The sequence below is a fragment of the Ooceraea biroi genome, chromosome 5 (assembly GCF_003672135.1).
Source record: "Ooceraea biroi isolate clonal line C1 chromosome 5, Obir_v5.4, whole genome shotgun sequence".
NCBI classification, from domain to species: Eukaryota; Metazoa; Arthropoda; class Insecta; order Hymenoptera; family Formicidae; genus Ooceraea; species Ooceraea biroi.
Window position 1 is genome coordinate 2937260 of NC_039510.1, and position 18774 is coordinate 2956033.

The 18774-nt window shown below is 42.5% G+C and overlaps 1 protein-coding gene across 1 annotated transcript; it reads right to left on the bottom strand.

Moving 5' to 3' along the window:
- Positions 1-269: 269 nt before the first annotated feature.
- On the bottom strand, positions 270-6798 carry LOC105287718 (protein krueppel). Its single transcript, XM_011353442.3, has 3 exons — positions 6303-6798; positions 1190-1817; positions 270-1094 (listed from the first exon to the last, which is right to left on the bottom strand). The coding sequence occupies exons 1-3, from the start codon at positions 6337-6339 to the stop codon at positions 389-391; spliced, it is 1371 nt and encodes a 456-aa protein (XP_011351744.1). The 5' UTR covers positions 6340-6798; the 3' UTR covers positions 270-388.
- Between the last annotated feature and the right edge of the window lie 11976 nt (positions 6799-18774).

Consider the following 18774-nt stretch of genomic DNA (forward strand, 5'->3'; position numbering starts at 1 on the left):
TATAAAAATATGAAATATACTACTTCAAATATTTAATATATACAAGTATAAAAAATATTTGAAGTTTATGGCCGGTATTCATAGTCGGATCTTATATTTAAGACAGTCTGAAATATAAGATTTGACTATGAATACCGGCCTATGAACCGGTAATGTTTATTCAATCCAAGTTACAAGATCGAACTGGGAAGAACGACAGTACGTCCAAGTGACTCCGCCCATGCTTCCTTTTGCATCGGATTCGCATCGGCGAATAATTGATGATTTCGTTTTGGTTAAGAAAGCACTATTCATATAGTGCTAGCTGAGGGTCGTCTGTACATACTGTTGTTATTCCACTAAGACGCATGATCAACATTAGGACATAATGGATTGTCATGGACTGTTTTCAAAGGAGTATGTCGTAATGACAGTCGTACTTGTCCTCGTAGATATCGCTGCTGCGACTATGACTACGGTTGGGACTAAGACTGTGGCTAGAACTGTGACTCGTCTCCGAACCGCGTCTGATGCGATACTGTGTACCGGTGGACATGGACAAGTCCTCGGGTTCCGTTTGTTCGGGCATAGTGGACAAGATTGGCATTTGCAAAATCTCCATTGAACTTGGTACCAATCTTGGGGTGGCTATTGCTACGTTAGATACCTGACTCGGCTGCTGCATCATTGACGTTGTTACCCCAACCGCTTGAGCAATCACTTCCGCGTTTTCTCCCGATTTGTTTTCGTCAACCTCGACATAGCCAACTTTGACTGCCAACGATGACGCGTTGCGTGATCGTTTCTTGTTGGTGGATTTACATTTATGCTGCTTCGCCTGTTGCCGTTTTTTGAAACGCGTTCGACAGTGCTTGCACTCGTACGGTTTCAGGCCCTTGTGTGACAACATGTGCGTCTTCAACTGATTCGAATCGCTGAACTTTGCTGAACACTGCCCTGTTGTGCAGGGATAAGGACGCTCGCCCGTATGTACTCGCATGTGACGACGGAGGTTCGCCACTTGGACGAATCTCCGGTCGCAGTGTTCGCAACCAAAAGGTTTCTCGCCCGTATGGAGACGCATATGCGTTTTCAAGTGATGGTCCCGGGTAAATCTGTCAAATTAAAAGATATCATGTTAGAGAATAAGCCGCATATTAATATTCCTTGAAAGAATCGTTCTTCACTAAGGATTGAAAAGGAAACTTACTTTTTCTCGCATATTTCACACTCGTAGGGCTTCTCACCGGTATGCGTGCGCTCGTGATTCTGCAGCACGTGCTTATATCCGAAGGCTTTGTTGCATGTTGTACAGATAAATATCCTCGCCTTACCCCCCACAGGACTGACTCGGGGTGAGGGAGTTGAGGAATTGCGTTTCTTCGAAGATCGCGTGCCAGTTTTTCTCGGTTTGGTACTTTTCTTCTTCGTGTTCTTCTTGCTATATTTTTCGATTCCGCTGTTCATGGTTTGTTCGTTATTATTGTTATTCTTGCTGTCATTGTTGTTATTACTGCTAGAGTTATGCGGCAGCCAACCGTGCAATGACGGATTATATGATGGAGAATGCGTGATCAAATTCGAGAACAGATCCTGGATATTCGGTTGGATATTCTGATGGATGCTTAGATTGTAAAACGGTTGCTCAATGTTGACCACCTCAAGGTTGACACCTGCACTTTGCATAGCTCTTAGCTGATGATGACGATGCTCTGCTAGTATCGAAAACCTTGCTAAGTCTTCCAAGTACCCTCCAGTATTTTTCAATTGAGGAATGAATCCCAGGCAGGGGTCAGCATTGAGCGATGAGTTCTCATCGTTACGTTGCTCGTTTAAACCTGTCAAATGCAGTTTTTGAGTTTTGGAATGAAATGTTATGCACAAATTTTTATATTTTTCAGCGCTTTTTCAGCGATGTTATTATTTAAATTTCAAATAAATTGTCGCTTTTTTATGTTTTTGAAGAGGTAGTAAAGTCGAAATGTGGAAAACGTATGTCATGCTTTAACGATAAAGATAACTTCGAAAAAGAACAGTGAACGTAATGAGCAATGAAAAGCTATGTATACTTTTCGTATTCGGCAAACCATTTTGACTTGAGCTGGAAAGTTTTTCTATGCACAGTCTATTCATTTCATCAACTTGATCAGTCAACTTGATACTTTCGGACTGCTATTTATTCCAATCGATGCAGTTCTATTTAACTGGATGGCACTTTCAGGGTGATGCAAATACGAAAAAACTTTTCGCAAAGGAATTTTCGAAATTTAATGGAAAAATGGCAGAAAGCCGCAAAACTGAAGAAAAATATTTTAATGACTGAATTGTATTGCACCTAAACTGAAAAAAATGAAAAAAATAAATAAAACTTTTGCATACATCTAATATTAAGTGTACAAATTAATTCACAATTTTTTTAAAAAATTGAGTCTTTATTTACTTTCTTTTTTTGTTAGAAGAGATTTGTTAGCTGCCCGATATATGGAAAAAAGTATTAAAAAATGATGGAAAATATTTCCACCAACATTGATATGTTTATTATTTTTTTGTAATGGCTCAATTTCTTCAGAAAAAACACCGAATTAATTTCTATACTTAATTCGAACTTTATTACATACATCTAATACATGCACCCATAGATCTCATTTATTGGATTGACTAGAAAGTCCGTGCGGATTTCCCACGAGATATCATTTATTTCAACCAAATATGCGTTTCAGTACAATCTGTCAAGTATATGTACGATTGAAAAGACACTTGAGCATACATTTATTGAGTGATTTATAAAGTGATTGCAATCGAGTAAACGCAAGTGTTTTAGCAACAGTTTGAAAATGAGAGAAAATAACGTGTTTTTGTAATACATAATGCTTTTTCATTAAAAGTAAAAATGCGAGACAAGTTAAACAAAAGATATGCGCGCCATGTACGGAGAGAATACTATTGGCGAACGAATGTGTCAGAAGATTTCGTGCAGAACATTCGGAACTTCCGGAACTCGAAGATGCTTCTCGTGCGCGCGTTCCGATTAGTCAGTGATCAAATCGCTTTAATTGATGCGACACCGGTAAATCATCACTTGGGAAATCGTAGAGAAACTCAACATTGATCAATTAACTGTTTCCGAACGCATACGAAAGCTGAGATTGATAAAGTGGTTGAATGTTTAGACGTGGTATGGCAAGTAAATTGAAAATCATTTAATGGACCGTGTATATTGTTCTTTGTGATTTATTGCTGAAAAGAAATAAAAATAATCCATTTTCGAAAGGATTAAACGATGCCGAGTGAAAGTAATGGGCGAAAGTGACGAGTGATGAAAAGGATTGTTTGACGAAAATGGCGAAAAGGGTAGTGCGAAAAAGGTCGTGGGACAAACAAAGTGTGAACCACCAGTAACTATAGCACAGGCCGATCTGTGCGAAAGAAGTTACGTTGTGCATCCTTTCCTTGAAGGGACCCATTCGTTTTAAGCTTTTGTCAAACAGTCAAACAATTACTTCAGACAAATACTGTTCGCATTTGGTTCAATTAAAGACGGCAATCGACGAGAAGCGTCCAGAATTGGTCAATAGAAAGAATATTACGAAAATAAAAAGGATATTACGAACTAGCGAAAATTATTGCAACTTGGTTCGGATGTCTTGCTTCAGCCACCTTGCATTATCTGATATCTATTTATTCCAGTCACTGCAGAACTTTCTCAATAATTTACAGTTTTACTTTTTACAGAGTTTCAAAACTCATCTGTTCGGATTCTTTGCCGGTAATCAAGCATTTTATCATGATATAATGCAGCTAGTTGAGAGATGGCGAAAGTCAACGAAAAAATGCATATTTATTCAATAAAATTAATACTTAATACGAAGTTTTGCGTTTGAATCTTGCTAAACAATCCGCATGGACTTCCTCGGTCAACCCGATATAAACGTTAACAGTAGCAATATTTAATCGACCGAATGCTTGATCAAAAGTATGTGCGTGTCTGTGTAAATAATAAAGAAAATATCCAATAAGAAACGTTATTTCTTAATGAATGAATCTCGAGATCACTTTTCGCGCTTCTTCCCTCTCTTTCTCATTGTCAGTCTTTCTCTGTCCGCCTACCCGCGCACGCTTGTTCCTATCTCTTTCTGTTCCTCCCTACCCTATCACTCTCGACGTGCCCTCCCACACATGTCGCTCGCACGTGAGGTTTACTGGATCCTCCTCCATTCACTCACACTTCGTACGCGAGAGTTCATTCATAAGGTTCCAGCTATCCTCCACCTACGCGTCTATGGCGTACCGCCTCTTCGACTTAAGGCCAACGACTTTATCGGCGTGCGAACGCTCGCGTTTATCGAAACGTTGATATCAGAGATCGACGAGTATGCCTATCACTGAAACAAGTTTCTGCATTTCTCACATTTAAACCGACGGATCTAAATTTAGTCGTGTTCAGCGATTCAGTCTATTCGCTTCCTATCCGCGCAACGAATATACGTATAATGTGCGTATACATAATGCGACTATCTACACATTTACGATCGAACGCGAATATTGAGAGCCGCCACACGAAGTTATTTTAACCCTCTTTTTCAAAATTATCTCACGATATTTATAATTTACATGTAATAATACTTTAATCAGGGTCGGACTGGATTCTCCAAAAAGGCGCAGACTTTACATGTTCAAAGCAAAATTATTAATAAATTATTGACAGTAGCAACCGGTTTGGCGTTAAAAACTGTAGATTCCGTATATTTGATTCCCGGATATTATCAGTAGCTAAAATGTTTTTTAAGTAAGGAGCTAACTTGAAAAAAGCAAACATAATAGACGCTTATGCAGTTTTGCGATGAAAACGTGTCTAAAGAAACAAAATTTCTTATTTTCATCATTGCAATTTTTTTCACCAAGAGGAGCCTAGACTGAGGGCGCAGAAACTCCTCTACTTAAGGGGGCCGCACCGGCCCGACGCACGGCCCGAAGGGCTGAAAGCCGACGGGCCAGTCCGAGCCTGACTTTGATAAGCATTCAAGATCGAAATTTGATCACTTCTGATTAATTAACCGACTATTTAGCGCAGCAATGTCGCTGAATCAATAAGGGTGCGTACGATGTCTTTTCTTCCTTACTTCCCTTCGCCGTAGTTCGCCCTAAAATTCTCTTAACGGCGACTAAGATCCTCACAGCCTACGATCGCCGTTTCTTGGCAACGCGACGTGGAGAGTACCGCCCCCGCCTGCTATCCCCTAATTGGTCGCAACCCTTGTACTTCTACTTCGAGCCCTTTCGCTTGGAAACCCTATTAGACCACTACGCTAGACCACTTTAAGTCAACTTATAAGCCGCGTTCTACCATTTAGCAGATTCCAAATTATCCTACACGAAGAAATTATAATTATAAGTATTATCGTAGTACAACTTCATACAGTACAGTACATAGTACCATACTATTTACGCTTATAATTTCTTTATCGTCCGCGATAAAGCATAGCATAGTATAGTAATTTTAAATATAAAATGTTTTCTGTCTACCATAGTAATTTTAAATATAAAATTTTCTCTGTCCATCGTCGTAATTTAATTATAAAATTTTCTAAAAGTGTAGATATATTTATTATTGGAATTGAATAGACTGTGGCGGCGGCTTTACTGTGTGATGTCGATATCGTTTACTATTCGAAAGAGAGGGAGAGAGAAAGAGAAATTTATCGTGCGTACCGAATATATACCGAAGAAATCGCTGAAGAAATAAATTATTTTTAGATATGTACAGCGCATCGCATGCCATCCGCGCGAAATCTCGACGGAACTCATTTTTCCGCGATTTCCCCGTCGGACGATCTTGTTATTCTGGCTAAACCTCATTGATGTTTACAATGTGTCACAATGTACATGTGTATAGTATCACTGTAGATGCTTTTAGCTCTTGGGAATGTGCCACCAGCCAGGCGGCTCTTAAGAAACTACGAAATTGCTCTCTTTTCTTGCCTTTCTCTTTCCTCTCTTTTCCGCGTGTATTGTTCCTTTTCTCTTCTTTCCCCTTCTATTCTTTTACACAGGAAAATAAGAGTGCACTATTCTTTTCATATTTTCATCCGGAACTAAAAGATAATTTGTGCCGACAATTTCTTATAAATGGAAATTAAATTAACGCGTGAAAAATGCTGTGAAAAAAACCAGTAATGTGACAAGAAATTTTCTTCAAGTAGAAAATCACGTTTTCTCACCTTCAATACGTTACAAATTGAAACGTGTGTCGATTATGTGTCGACGTGCGGAATACGAAATTGTCGGGTGATCGTGAAAAGAACAAGAATTAAGAAGAATCATACCGTTGAGTTTTGGCTGCGAGTTCTCTCGGTAAGTCATGTTACAGACTGGTGATGCTCCTGTCGCTTTGATGCTCCACACAATATCTTCGGATCACCGCACTACGCAATCACATGCAACAACGAGACGCCGAGTATGTATGAAACCGCGTGATTGAAATATCCAAGGCTGATAATATCGATAAAACTGCATGAATGGTACGGTTAAAACGGTTAAAGAATTGACAGCGGTCACGTTATATACTCTACTGTTTCTCTACGCGGTTTCTTTTTTTTTATGTCTCGTCTCAAGAGTGCAGTCGCGAATTTCACGTTTTACAACTATATAGAAACGGTTCGTCGGCAATAAGCTACCGCGTCAACGAGTGTCCCGATATTATTACCACGTTTTAAACTATAAACAATTGTGCAAGTCTCCCCGAGGACCGAGATGAAGCAACGATGTTACTTCGGGCTGACCTAACCCAATACTGAGTACAACCGAGTCGAGCTTACGATACTAGCCAAACATGCTCAACCCCCACCCCCGAGTACTACGGTGACCCCCCCACTACTCGACGCACTCGTCTCTCCCACCGGGCATCGCGGCGCGCTACCCTCTCGAATCGCACCCCGGATGCGCGAGTGGCCGAAAGGCTGTTTGCGGGGTGCGGAGCGTGAGGCACAAAGGATGGCGCATAGGGGTCGCTGAGGAAACGAGGAAGACGGACGAGAGAAATGGTGGGGAGAAATGGCAAAGGAGAGATGTGGGTGCGAGAGAGCAAGCAGGCTTGCAAGGGTGCACGGAGTGCGACAAGCGAGTGAACGAGAGGTTATTGCGTGGAAGGAGCAAGCGCAAGGGGCGGGAGGAAGGGTTCAAGAGACAGTGAACCTGCGACCGTGATCTTTAAGAGTAGTGGTGGTTGGCGCTTTCTCCCGTAGGATTCGAGATGTACGAGAGTCGAAGAGAAAAGAAATGCGAAACGGAGGGAGTAGAAAACGGCACGTCCATGAGCCTCGCAAAATTTGAAAGAAAATTTTTTTCCTAAAATTCTGTTACGGAAGCAGATAGAGATTCGGGACCAAATGGTTGTTTTTTTCTGATTATAGATATTAATGGAGTAGAAATTCGGTGATGATGCAACGATGATAATTAAAGCGTTATTGCATTACGCTGTCCTCGGGCAACTCTTTATCTCACGATGCAGACGTGTACAAGCGCATTATTCGTTATTCTACGTTTACTGAACTGCTGCATTTCAGATATTGACAGTTTCGCCGCTCGTACTGGCTGCGAGCTTTTTGCAAAAGTTCGCCGCGGCTGTCGATATTTCAAAAAGCAATCGATACAAATCGCGCAGCGATACGTCCGGAGAGTCTTTGCGTTTTGCGCACGTGTATAACATTATGTAAAAGATGTGCAAGCGGAAATGACGTAGGTTGAAAACTAAATTATAAATCATACGTAATAAATCATCAATCGTATGTAATCAATCAATCAATGATTTTTAGCTTGCGGATTTTTTGGATAATTTCGAGCCTATTCCCAATCATTTACTGAAACTTGTGGAAACCAGTCGCGATAACGTCGGAAACAGAAGCATTCGTTGTCGTTTCCTCCACAATCAGGATCGGCACGTGGAAACGCGCCCACCGCGACGATACATTTCCCCCCACGGGGGTCGTTCTCTTTCGGGTAGAGTGGAAGGGCGTTGGAGTATACGAGTGCACGCGTGCAACCGAGTGCGGCTCTCTCTCTCTCCTTCTCCCTCTGTCTCTCTCTTTCCCTCTCGTTCGCTCCTTCGTCTCACCTGCTCGCCGTATAGCGCGTGCTCGCAGCCGAAGACTCAGGAGAGTCAGGACTACCGTCGCACACGTTCGATTGCGATAAAAAAGTGGAAGAATGCCTCTCTCACTGGATCCCCGTGCGCGTACCATGCGTGTCACGCATGCACGCGCGCGCGCTCACGCTCACACCCTTCGTGGCACGGGCACGAGAAGCACGTACACGACCACATGTCAGCCCTGTGTCGGCGTGACGTGCACACGATGTGGTGCTCGCACTCCACCCTGTCGACCGCCTGTCATCGCCGTGGAAACAGAGACGGAGATCGGAAAGCGTGAGCGAGAGAAATGGGGATGACGGGACGAGAGGAAGAGAGAAAGCGAAAGAATCAGGAGATGTAAAACGCGGGAGAGAAATATGGAAAATGTCCGGAATCTAGGGCAATTGCCGAATTAGTGGAGCTGTGGAATTACTGGATCGACCGATTCACAAGAGGACCTTTCTGAACTCTTTCTGTTTAAAAAATAATAATTTTTTAATGTTTATATAATTATTCCATGTTTCTCCTCTGTAGCGTACATTCAGTATAAAGTTATAAACGCACATTTTCTCGCAAAAAGATATTTAATTAAAATATTTGACGTAATAAATCATTCCTTTTAAATGACGTCAAAAGATCGTCAGGATGGATGTTAAATTCCACAATACTTTGATATAAAATAATGTAATTTTGAATCATCCGGGGCTAGAAAAACGAATGAAAATGGTTTTTACGTTCTTTTTTCTTAACGTCGTCAAAAGAGATCGAAATATCCAACGGAATTTCCCTTTACGTGGTCGCCTACCGTATGCAGAATCGACCAATCTACCCTGGAATCTGACCATTGTGCACGTTGAAGCGCTTTACATAGAGATCAGTACCGCGGATCACATCGATATCTTGATCTGCAACCGACGAATGACGGTTGGCCATGGTTTTTCGCGTAGCAATGAGCAAAGAAACGATTTCAAAATTTTCCTGCGCCAAGAACAAATTTCTTTTTCACGTTGGTTTCTCGCTCGAAATCGTTCCCAATCAGATATCAAACGTGCCATTGAATATTTTTTTGAAACGCTAAGACGCTCTCGTCTTTAAATAAATCGCAAGTTTTTCTATGCGAACAATCCAGATCGAAAGAAGTCGTCAGCTTGGGACATCCCGCGTTCATGCAACGTACGCTCACAGCTGCGTTTAATGCCATTGCCTTGATGTCATCGGTGATCTCTGTAGGATTTTGAGAATTAGTAGAATTTTCTAATTAGTAGAATTAGAGAAGTTTCTTTCGAAAATTTGTTATCGCTATTAACACAGATGCAATCATACCCGATGTATCAATGATTTGATAATATGTCTCGTGTTATCTTCAAGTACATTCTTAAGCCCGTTTTAGACTATGCAATGGTTATTATATTGCGCAAGATTTGACGCAATTTTTAAAGCAAGAAATATTGCAGAATATCATACACAAATTGCAAGCAAATTGCATGTGATTCGTAAATTGCGCAAGATATTGAAAACATGCTCTATTCCTGAGCAAAGTTATGATAATCGCTACTCGCCTCTGTATTATTCGTTTCGTTATACATGTCCTGTTAATAAACACGATATTCCTATATACTGATACGTTCCTCCATGTTTTCAGTTTATACATATTGCGTGTACAAGTGCATATTGCACAAATCTTGCGTCAAATAAAATGTACAGTATAAAACACAATACAACCGCAAGCAATTCTTGCAGCAAAAAATTGCTCAAGGAATCGCGTCAAATCTAGCGCAATGTATTGCATAGTCTAAAACGGGGTTTAAAGTTTATAGTATTATACAATGTGGATCAGAACATATCATATCACAGTTTGTCACAATATTTATGGGTTTATGGTGCAAGTCCAGACTGTCGTAAACCGCGTTACGGGGCTATTATCGAATCTCCTAATTATCAGTCCCAATATCGGCCTTAATGGCCTCTGGACTAATAATAGCGGAGCAGTGCCCTCTTTTCTGCATTAATTCGGTGCTCGCCCACTGACGAACATGTGGTGTGCGAATAGACCCGAGATGTGGTCCGACGCACCAGCTGGTCTAGGAGAAAAAGGACGACGGTCTCTCCTTTTTTCTCTTTTTTCGTCCTTTTACTGACCCTATCGTCCTTGTATCGTGTTGCCGCGGAATTTTGCTCACGCCGCCTCGGAAGAGTTGAAAATCCGCTGCGGCGCGCGTTTATGCGCCTGTCCCGCGATCCGATTCCCGTTTCATCTCCAAGTTGCATATAAACATCAATTTATAATATTTTGGCACAATCTAAATAATAATTAAGTATAAAAAATAATTGAGACTGTGATGAGTCATCCGCGAGTATAACGCAAAATTGAATTTCCAGTAAGGTTTACAAAAGTTTGCGTATCCGACAGTTCTCGTGAAGATTATGGACTGTCCGATTAATGTGTTCTCCACGTGACACGGTCGCGTTTCGTTGACATGTCTTTACATTCCCATATCTTTCACAGAACGTCTCCCATATATGCGTCAACAGACTTTAGAATATCTCGCATCCCTCGCAAAATAACATATCGAGAATCGGACAAAGAGCTCACCCCGCCGCGTCAGTACACGCAACGATGTTTCTTAAGCGGATAGACTGCCCCGCCGTTCCTTGTGGGTCCCTCCGAAGGTTCGTCGCGTCCAGCCGCGACTTCCGATCGAGCGAGTCCAGCCTTTACGCACGAAGCCGAGGGAGGAAGGCAAGAACGTGGTGGGAAAGGACGACGCGGAGTGGCGGAAGGGTGAGGAAGGGAAAAATTGTATAAGATCCTCGTGTAGCGGTTGACCAAGCCGAGCACCTGGTCGCTCGGAGAGATCGGGTCGATTCAGGGCGGATTTCGCAACGGACGCGGCTCGCTCGCAGGGGAGGCGGACCTCTTTGCACCGACCGCGCTGGTCAGCCACCTCGCTCAATAAATAATGAGGCGCGCGATCGATCCGCGGGACGGCCGCGAGACCACGACCCCGCACCTTCACCTCGCAGGATTATTTATCAAGGATCGATTGATCCCGCTCGAACGAGTCTGCCCGCGCGGTCGGAGATCTTGGAGACAATGGCGATGCGACGCGACGCCGATGTGTCTCTGTCCGGTTAACGTGATCCTCACGAATGTGTGTGTGTGTGTGCGCGCGCGTTCGGCCGATTCGGACCTAATCAAATAGCGGCTATGAAATTAGCCCTCCTATCGCAAGGCAGGCCATGTGGGCACGCTAATGACATTTCGATCACTTTACGTTTATTATTTTACGTATATGCTCTCTATGTATTATGTTTCATAAATATCTTTAATGTCGTGTCGTTATTTTAAGATATTCCATTACCCATCGGTTCTGTCATTGTGAAAATACCTTCGCGGATGAACGTCGACCAGACATCATCGCGGAAACAATACGTTCTCCATCCGGAAGCGTACGCACGACGAGAGCGAGCACGATTAGGTCGCGCGTCCTCCCCTCATTCTCCCTCTCACTTCTCGAATCCACAGCATCTATCTTTTTTACTCGACAACGTGCTCCCGCGTAACAAGGGCCTAACAGAGCTGTCAATCCATCGATAAATTGAATGGAGGACCTAAAAACCACCCTACATTCTCCGCTGCCCTTCACCCCCTTTCATCCGCGCGGCGCGTACTCTTACACCCTATCGGCGGTGGCGGTGGCGGCGGCCCGAGAGACCGGGTACGATATTTTTTTTCCTTCGCAACACAAAAACGTCCGTCTCTGCAACTGACGTGTGATTCGGCTACCCTTGAACGCGAGAGGGGATTTAAGGAAGCAGAAAACTGACCGGACGCGGGCCGACGACATCATCGGCCTGTGATATCCGCGTGATATTCCCTTGACGAGAGGTGATGCAAATCGAACGTGTTTTATTCGGTTTGGAACCGTATCATCGGAAACCCGTCAATTGTTTATAAAAAATTTATAGTATTCCTTCTCACGAATCTATAATATAATTGCTCGTGCAATTTATATATGGTTACGATGCCCGTGACGTTTATTAGATTACGTGACGTTTCCACGCGCGAGAATCAGAACGATTGCGGGAGAGCGAGCAATATTCGGTCGCCATTTAGTAGATCGCTATTATAACGGGCGAGAGTGGTCGCCGAGAGAGTGAATTTCTATCGCGGAATAAGTTACCGAAGAGAAAGGGCTTTGTTGAGAGGGAGAAATTCGGTTTCGAAGGGGGTCGTGACCGTGAGGTAGATGAACGTATCACGTGGACACGAGGAGGAGAAGGAGAGCACAGTCGACCCCACGCGTTTCGCTCTGCTTCCGCACACACGAGCAAATCCCCTCGTTTTTGGATTTTCGGGTAAAACGGCATGGTAAAGGGGAGACTGGTGAGTAATTCGAAGCAGGGTGTGCGGATCCAGGGGGTACGCGCGCGCTTGTGTACGTGTATGCGCGAATACCTGCGCGTTCCAAACAGAAGTAATTCTCTCTCTCTTTTTTTTCTTTCAGATTCGCACCCTTCGCCGCCCGTTTCCACCCCCGTTACGCGATCTCTCCCTTCACGCGGGGCAGGTTTGACCAATATTTTCGAAGGGTAAGATAAAGAGAGAAGAGGAGGAAGGATGAGACCATTTCATTCGCCGCCAACAATTTGTTCGCGACGCAACAGTGACGCTGCAGTTGCAATGGCGCTCCGACAAATTTCCGACAACAATCATTTGGAAAAAACGAAAATTTGTTAGAGATTGTTGCAATATTGTTGCAAATGTATAATACAAATATGACATAAATATGAATAATCCTCTTGTCAAGTAAACAGAAATTTAGATTTAAATAATGCAGGCTTGTGCGTGAACGATATCAGTAACGGAACAAACAGGCCCGTATATTCTTCAATTAAGCAGCTCAAAGATATGGCTCGCTATCACAATCCTATTCGATAGTTTTCTACACAAATTACTTTCTAAAACAATAATATCAGTGACTTCCACATCATTTATGGTATCAACGCCGTTGTTTGGTGAAAACAAACTCCTTTCTAGCCTAAAGCGGTATGTCAAATATTCCAACGAAAGACTTTCGGAATTGCGGAATAAAAAACATTTTCACTGCGTTTCACAGAAATAATAGATAAATTTGAAATATTTGTTTATTTTCTAATGCATTTTCTAATACCTCTTTCGTATGGTGTACTAGAACATTCCATATTTTTCATAACGACTCTGCATTTCTGTTGAAATTTTGATGATGATCTCTATCAAGACAAATTTCACTGAATAAAGAGATCGACACATTGGTGGATCAAAATCGCTGGTTTTTGCACCCTTAATGCGTACTATTCCGTGCGAATTATGGAACATTTTTATATTCTTAGACTTTCTGCTGCACCCTCCTCACCGACCTTTTTCGCAAAGTCCACTTTCGTCAATATCGTCATGGCGCAACCAGCAGAATGCCAAATCGCATTCGCGCGCCAATCAAGTTAAAGTCAATGTCTCCGGGTCAGGGGCCTTCCCTTCTGTCTGCTCTCGGCGGACCGATTTGATCCCGCTCCTTCGACGAACGTTGCCGCAGGGTGAAGAGGTCATGTCGACCGAACTTGTTTCTCAGAACAATGGCGCAAAGGCCCTATCTCGCTCCTCGGTCCTTACACTTGCGGTCTGTATTCAAAACGTCCCTGTTTTACGGTCGACGACGGAGTTGACAGTCGGAGTGATTCTTGCGCGGATATGTACTTAAAAGTTTGCGCGAGGAATAAATTAATTAATCTAACAATTAAATTAATCTGATATAATATATTATATAATTATATGAGATTAATAAACAAACTTGCGTTGTATAAATTTACTAAACGAAATATACATATCATTATTGTTGCAAATACATCTATCTTTCCTGAATCCTACCGGTACCTTCGCCTACGAGCGCTATAAATCTTTAAGGCTCGTAATGTCGGTCAGTGCGTTGGATTTATATGCGTCTAATGCGGGACAGGTGTGCCGTTGCAACGCGTTTTCACGACCGTGCCTTTACCAAATTAATAACAAGGTCTCGAAGGATCTTTCCATTTAGCATCTGCGCGATGTTATTTCGTAGACATTATGACTTAATCGAACAGAATTTTATTTCAAGAATGTATGGCTTTACCCGAAGTACGCGAGCCGTCTGTGTGGTCTATCCTAACTCTCTCTCTCTCTCTCTGTGTTTCTGTGTATCTCTTTTCGTCCACCTTTGAATTCCCTTTGCATTGTGCCCTTTTTCGTTTTCTCCAAGCTTGTGTCGCGAGCTCGCATTGTCATAGATCCATCGGCAAAATGCGAGGCCGCGGGCGAAACTCCGCACGGTCGATTAAATTTTTCGCCGATTTGGATTCTCGAAAGGCGCTACGTGACTCGCCGATCAGGGTGGGCATACGATCTCCCGACTTTGTCCCCGATTTTTAAGTCGATGTGTTTGGTTGAAAATGTTGCTGGTGCATCTCTAGAATGTTTTTACTCTGCAATAAAGTCAGAGACTGTTAGAAATCTAAAATATCTTGTGACATAAAAATTTACACATTTCTGACATTTTGTCAAATGTCAGAATTTTGGCATTTTCTATTTAAGGACAAAGGCTCGAGATTTTTTAAATTTTATTTTTATGTGTGCGAACTTTTACGAAATGTTGCGTGCTCGTCAACAGATGAAAGATTTAGACGGAAGATCAAGGCTCTATTATCGGCATGAAAAGGGTACTTATGTACATCAGGTGACTATTTGGAGACGCGTTAGAAGATCGTTAAGGTAAATTGTCAGCGTGTATTACGAAAGTGGTTATGAAATATTTGTATAAATATCTATTTCTATATCTATTTCTTCATTTATTTGTTTCTTTCTTTTTATTTCTTCCATGTAACTTATCTCTTAGCTTAATATTGTGATAAAAGATCATTTATACAATATTGAAATGTCATTTAAATAAAAAAGAATTTGTTTTCAAAATCAAAAGTATTTTAGTCAAGAAATATTTATAAAGATTGAAATATCTTTTTCAGAACCTGAAAACCGTGAAATGGTACTAATTCGTTTTTCCATTTATTATCTCCTTTTATCAAAGAGTACCTCTTGACCTCCCATAGTTGACATACAAAAGCATTCTCATCTAACGGCTTAAGGTGTTTCGTCGAAATAGCAGAATGGGGTAAAATGCGTACACGTGTCCGCTGGACGATCTTCTGTCGTACCTTTACCTTTTCGCCTTCTCTGCAGGACGTTGGGAGCGACGGTGGGTTAACTCATGCGCGATGCAGGAGTTACTTTTATTTATACACCAAAAGGAGCACACGCCTTGTCATCCGGCGGCTTCTCCCTCGTTCCCTCCGGGCAGCGTGTGCGTGGTCCCCGCGTCCTCGCAGTTTTCTCGCATGGGCACACCTCAAGAGGGGTCCCGCTCTCTTGTCGCGACAGCGAGAGGCGGCCACTCTGCAGCTGTACACAATCGTCGCCCACGGCGCTGGGTTCATTTAACTTCGCAAATACACAACTCTTTAACATTGTGTCGCACTAAACGTCCCGCTGCCACCGCACTAATGGACACTGACAAATGGTCCCTCGAGGAATCTCGCTCGCGATCTCCTCCGTTTCTTCTTCGTTCATCCGTCTCGCTTTGGCAAAGCCTCGACCAACTGCATAATATCCGGGAGAGGAGAAGGAAGTGAATCTTGGTGTGTTTCGTAAATTATTCGACTGACAACCGTACAAGTCTCTTGGCGCGTTTCCTTATTTTGCGATCGAAGAAGTTACATGGATCTCAAGGCGAGGCAGAAACGCGAAGATCACTTTTACGTCACGACAAAATGTCTCGGAAAGTGGTCTCTACACAGAAAAAAGTAAGTGTCACATCAAAACTTATATACTTGTATATACGCAACAATTTATAATCTTCGTAAAAGAATTTAATAATCTTGAATTTCAACTAAAATGAAATAATGAAATTATATCACGTTAAACGAAGAAAACAATTTTTGAATAAAGCAATTTTGTATAGTTCAATCAAGAAAAATATATTTTTATTATTTAAGAATAATTTTCTTGAATAGAAAGGAAACAATGTTAAATAGAAAATAACATATTTTCAAACTGTTTTCGCGTTGTGCGTTATGTTCAGTTTAGATTACCATCGCGCGGCTGTCTTCGCGTGGAGGCTAACAATTTAGTAGAGTGTGATAATTGTGCATATAATAAATAATAGATATAAGATATAATCCCGTCAACGTGAAAATACGTCTCTTACCTCCACGACCACGATCTTATTCCGTTATTATTTGACGCATTTTCTAGTCGAGAAAATAATTATATTGTATTCTTCAGGTGACAACTATAATATTGAAATAAGATTATAATATAGTTGAAATTCAAGATTATTAAATTCTTTTACGAAGATTATAAATATTGTTGCGTATATACAAGTATATAAGTTTTGATGTGACACTTACTTTTTTTCTGTGTATAAATTCGTGCATTATGCAAGTGCATCGTTACCGCTGCGTTCGTTAAAATTTTTCCTGTAAAAGGAAAACACGCGCGCATAAGAGGAAGACATTATGTCATCATCGTCGACGCGACAATGAAGCCGATGCTTCCGAAGCTTGCAAGATACAGAACCAGATAAAAGAAGAAGAGATTCTCTAAGCAACTCTACACGATGTCGAGTCCTCCCTTCGGGTGTTCACTCGTGCCGACTCATCCTCCTTTGAGGTTCCGTCGCCTCCTGCACACACGATCTTCACCTACACACGCACACACATCCGCATGTACGAGCGGCAGCTTCACGCGAGCAGCAACAGGCTGCCGCTTTTTACCCTCTTCCTCGCCATCCTGCCTCCTCCTAAAGATCTCGCCATCGCCGTTTCTCGTTCTCCACCTCTTTCCCCTCCTCCTCCTCCTCCTCCTGGCGATGGATTATTTTATTGCGCTCCTGCTCCCGGAAGCGGAAACCGATGGCCATCGAATATATCGGCCCGAGTCGATTGTCGGATTTTCTCGTTCCCTGTCTCGATTCGGGAATCTGTCTCCTCTTAGAGACGACGCTGCGCTCGTCCGGAAGAAACCGCCGGCGACAAGATGCACTTCAAATGCGCCGAACCCGAGCTTCGCTGGTTTGCTTCAGGAGAAACGAAAGAAACGGCCCGAAGTCAAGTGGGCCGTATGGATCATGTCGATGCAGTGGACGAGCGTTCGTCTGACGTGCATCTCAAGGAACTTGTCGTTCCATCGTTGCGGCGAAATGCAGAAGGCTGGAGGATAACGCGAGGAGAAAACGCGAAGGAAATATATGAGGCATAGAAAAATATGACCGATCGAAAGAAAGAGATAGCGACTGGTGAGTGGTAATGGTCAAGCTCTCTTTCTAATCAGTAGGATAGTAGAGAATTGGAAAAAGAGAGCAATTGACTGTCACTTCATTCCCTCTTTGTCTAATTCTAGCGACACGAGCGACACTTTTCAAGGACTTCTATCTACGGATCGCGCAGTCCATGCTACATGTCGATGGTCTCTCGATGTTGAAGTTCTGTCTCCCTTGTTTCTCCGATGAATCCGGTTCTGAAATCTCTCGCGCATTTATTTCATGTATTGCAAAATCTGAAATCAACTATTAATAAACGTTAATCTTCTCAACTGCGGCATTGTAAACGAGGATTATCTACCACCTCAGTTCCGCAGCGACTTGAACCTGGGGTTGTACTGTTAGAGCCGAACAAAAGCCGTCTTTTTATCGCTCGTGTCCGGTTTACCAGCGTCCCTAGAAATATAGATGTTAATATTTGTCTCCTGATTCTCACCTGAGCAGGTGTTAGGCATAAGCGTGCCATTGTCGGATTTAAAATCGCCCACGCGCCCCAAATCTCGAATCTCCAGATTCTCCGTGCCGTTGCATACGTTCTCGAGATCGGCATAATTTTACGCAATAGTCCAGCAGCTCGTGCGTATCCTCGTGTCATGTATAACATTATCTGTGGCGGACATCGTCATGAAGGAATGACAGATCTTGTAACATCTAGAGGAGATCTTTCCATTTTGAATCTATCATGTAATACAGTTAAGGCGTATCATTTTTTTATTAATTTTTCTTCGCTTTGATTACGTAACGAATGTGTTATAACAATATATTGTGAATAAAAGTGTTTTTATCTGCATCTACTTTTTTTCCTATTTTTACCAATGACACTTTTCGAAACAGTTTTTTCTTCACTACTGTCAATCGAAGTGTAACTTCCGCACGTTTCTGCAGTTTTTACACACGTGCGCGTATTAAAAACTCCTTGAGATGCTTTCCAAATAGCGAGACTTTTCAGCACGCAGCTCGATCCGTGCCTTTCACGCAAAAAAAAGTACAAAGGGAGATCCGGACGACTGTCAAATTTTATATCGGCCTCCGAGGATTCCGAAAATCGGTTCGCCTCTCTTTTCTCCCTCATCGGGCAGATGTAGGTATGCTTCGCCGGTCAAACTTAATAATATTTATGCAACGCGCGTGCAGGCAGCGTTCCTCGCTTTCTCTCTGATTCCGGCCGGTGGATTTCAAGGGTCCTTTATTACGTTGCTTTTTTTTCGCGGAGACGGGCGCTCGTGGGATTAAGGTGTGGGTTGAGCGGGATTTCAACTGCGGAGGATACAACGGGCACCCATGTAT

Coding starts and splice junctions, on each gene's coding strand:
- LOC105287718 (XM_011353442.3), bottom strand. CDS start 6,339: ATGACTTACCGAGAGAACTCGCAGCCAAAACTCAACG. Junction 1,818..6,302: donor CTCGCAGCCAAAACTCAACG/GTATGATTCTTC, acceptor TGCATTTGACAG/GTTTAAACGAGCAACGTAAC. Junction 1,095..1,189: donor TGTGAAATATGCGAGAAAAA/GTAAGTTTCCTT, acceptor TTAATTTGACAG/ATTTACCCGGGACCATCACT.